At 42.1% G+C, this 3040-nt stretch overlaps 1 protein-coding gene across 1 annotated transcript; it reads left to right on the forward strand.

Moving 5' to 3' along the window:
- The first annotated feature begins 2129 nt into the window (after positions 1–2129).
- LOC131217029 (hydrophobic protein OSR8-like) lies at positions 2130–2762 on the forward strand. The gene is made up of 2 exons (XM_058211714.1): positions 2130–2286; positions 2405–2762. Exons 1-2 carry the CDS (start codon positions 2194–2196, stop codon positions 2534–2536), a joined length of 225 nt encoding a protein of 74 aa, XP_058067697.1. The 5' UTR covers positions 2130–2193; the 3' UTR covers positions 2537–2762.
- Positions 2763–3040: the final 278 nt, after the last annotated feature.

A 3040-nucleotide genomic window follows, 5' to 3' on the forward strand; every position in this document is an offset into this window, starting at 1 on the left:
TAAAAATAGATGGACAGTATGGATGACACACATACATCATGGTGGGCCCCACAGAGCACCGACCACCAGCCAATGGTTGGTGTCAGGGGGAGTAGCCAATCCGTTCCCGTTTTCAACGGTGCGCGCGGATTAGGTACTACCCCCGATGTACAAAGCTCCGGACAGGCGGAGGCTCCAAGGGCTATTGAGGGGCCACCTTGATATATAAATTTTATCCACACTGTCCATAAATTTTTTCATATCATTTTAGATTATTCTGCCAAAAATTACAAGGATCAAAGGCTCAAATGGACCACACTGAAGGGATTAAATTCCCGCCGTTGAAAATTTCTTATGAACTACAGAACTTTTAGATCAGTATGATATTTGTTTTTTCACCTCATCCAGGTTTATATAATCACATCAACAGTTTGGATGAAAAATAAACGACACGATGGACCCTAAGAAGGTTTCAATGGTAGGTGTCCTTATCACAGCTGCTTCCTATGGTGTGGTCCACTTGAGCGTTGGATCTATCTTAATTTTGTTCCAATATTCCAAAATGATATGGAAAAGTTGATGAACAGTGTGGATAAAAGTCACATATAACGTTGGCCCCTCAGTGGCCCTCAGAACCTCCATCCCTATCTCCCAACAGGTGGCGGCAGTACCCAATCCGCATCCTTCAATGGTGGGCATATCTGATTTTTTTGGAAGCGGATTGCGTACTGAGTAACTCAGTACCCGTAGCTTACTCAGTAAACTGTGTGGGGTCCACTATTATTTATTTATTTTATCCACTCCGTTAATCCATGTTAAAAGATAATTTTAGGGCTTGATCTTAATAGTGAAACAAATTAAATCTCAAATGGACCACACCACAGGAAACAGTTTAATTTAACCTCTACCATTGAAAATTTTTTGGAGGCCAGAGAAGTTTTGGATCAAGCTGATGTTTGTCGTGTCTCTTCATCCATGTCTTTGTGATCTTAAGAACAGGTTGTATGACAAATAAAAATTAATTTGAACCCTGGGAAGGTTTCAACGGTGGAAATCATTATTCCACACTGTTTCTTGTGTAATGGTCCACTTGAGCTTTTGATTTACTTCAATTTTGAGATCAACCCCTAAAATTAGCAGTAAAAATGGATAGACAGTGTAGATAAGCTACATACATTCACAGTGGGTCCAACTGAGTTTACTCAGTACGATAAAAGCGTACTGAGTAACTCAGTACGCAATCCGATTTTCCTTTTTTTTTTTTGGGAGAGATGGATTTATCTCATCGAAAATGGGCGGGACTTTCGAAAACTCCAACTGGTTAAGTCGTAGCCTCCAATGTTAGTTCTGTACCATTCTAAAAATGGTCGTGATCCTTCACACGTTCACACGGTATGGTTTTACGGAAATCCACACCGTCCAAATCTCTGCCCCTCACTGTGATAGCGAGCATGGCCCATCTGATTTTTCACTTCAAATTTTGAGCACTCATTATTTCAATTTAAACCATCCATTTGATAACCACAAATGAATAATCAGAATTTATTAATCATACTGACTTTAGATATATTATCCCTCCCTCTACAACAGGAACCACAATTTCAATGGTCTGGATAGCAGTAAGTCACTGCCACGTGGCAGGAACGGGTCAGCATCATTCTTTTAATAGTGAAAATCAACTCAGGCGGCTTCCTACACGTGGCGCACGGCACGCGAGGCACGCTTATATCGTACTCAGGGAGCGATCACGCTTGATACACAGGCACCCAAAACTCGTAAAGGTGGCCCACATTAACTCAAGATGAGCCGACTATATGGTTAAACCCATAGATTCTAAATCACAGACCCAAAATCAAACTGGTTGAATAATCGCAACTTCTGATTTGTGGACAGTTGAAAAAATTTCATTTTAACCGTCCAAATGTCCACCATTCCACTTGTCGTATAATCAATTAAGCTTAATTTCTGGTTCTTGATGTATCTAAACTGGATATCATTATTTCGTAAGTTTTAAGTTGTCTGACTCTATGCCACGTGTACGATGCCTATGTAAGTTACAAGTGCCTGCGTATCATCTATCCCACTAAAAGCTAGAGTATCGAAGTTTTTCTTTACTATAATTCGATTAAAATCTTTTATCTTTTATCGAGTCACCGGCATTTCAGAAGTGAAGAGACGCAACGATTGCAGTCGGAAAACGCTACGAAGCGAAGGATGTGTTCGGAGGGGAGTGCGATCTGCCTTGAGATTCTCATCGCGCTCTTGTTGCCTCCTTTGGGGGTTTTCTTCCGCTATGGCTGCTGCAGTGTACGGACTCCCATATATTCGTCCATCCGTTTCTTCCATCTCTCTGGCTTGAGTTTTGATATTGATCTCATCTTCTTTCTTTCTCTGTGTTTTTTTTTTTTTTTTTCGTTTTTTATAGGTGGAATTCTGCATCTGCGTGCTCCTGACCATCTTGGGCTACGTCCCTGGGATGATCTACGCCGTATATGTGATTTTGGCCGTCGATCGCGAGAAGTACCGCAGCGATTACTATCAGCCCATCAATGCATAGCTAGATCTCAGTCCTCTTTCCCTTTTAAACTGAAATAAATCTCTCTCTCTCTCTCTCTCTCTCTCTCTCTCTCTCTCTGTGTTTGCTATTTGGATATCTGTTTCGACTTGCTGATTTATTTTTTAATCTGATACTCGATTTCGTGCTGCAAATTGGTCGAGTCGGGTCCCGGGAAGTCCCGGACCCGACCCGATCCGACCCGTCTAATAATAGGTTCTGTATCTAACCGTGCTGGGTCGAAGTCAAAATAATCGACCTATTTATTTGGTGGGGGTGTCGGGTCTGGGTATAGTAGGCTCCAGACCCGACTCAATTTATCGGGTCAAGGCATTCCCATGGTGATCTTAACATTACGGAGGGCCCATTCGTGCTCATACCAGTGTGCACTGGTAGCATGTTTTTTGTTGAAATCCTGTCTCCCCGACCAACGCCGTAGTTGGGATGGTCGTCTTTCCTTTTTGACTTTTCCCTATCTGGCATGTACTTGGGAAATGAATGCTTACA

This window comes from Magnolia sinica, chromosome 10 (genome assembly GCF_029962835.1).
Source record: "Magnolia sinica isolate HGM2019 chromosome 10, MsV1, whole genome shotgun sequence".
NCBI classification, from domain to species: domain Eukaryota; kingdom Viridiplantae; phylum Streptophyta; class Magnoliopsida; order Magnoliales; family Magnoliaceae; genus Magnolia; species Magnolia sinica.

Excerpts from the sequence above, each read along its gene's own strand:
- LOC131217029 (XM_058211714.1), top strand. The coding sequence starts at position 2,194 with ATGTGTTCGGAGGGGAGTGCGATCTGCCTTGAGATTCTCATCGCGCTC. Across the intron at positions 2,287-2,404 it reads TCCGCTATGGCTGCTGCAGT|GTGGAATTCTGCATCTGCGT; the intron begins GTACGGACTCCC and ends CGTTTTTTATAG.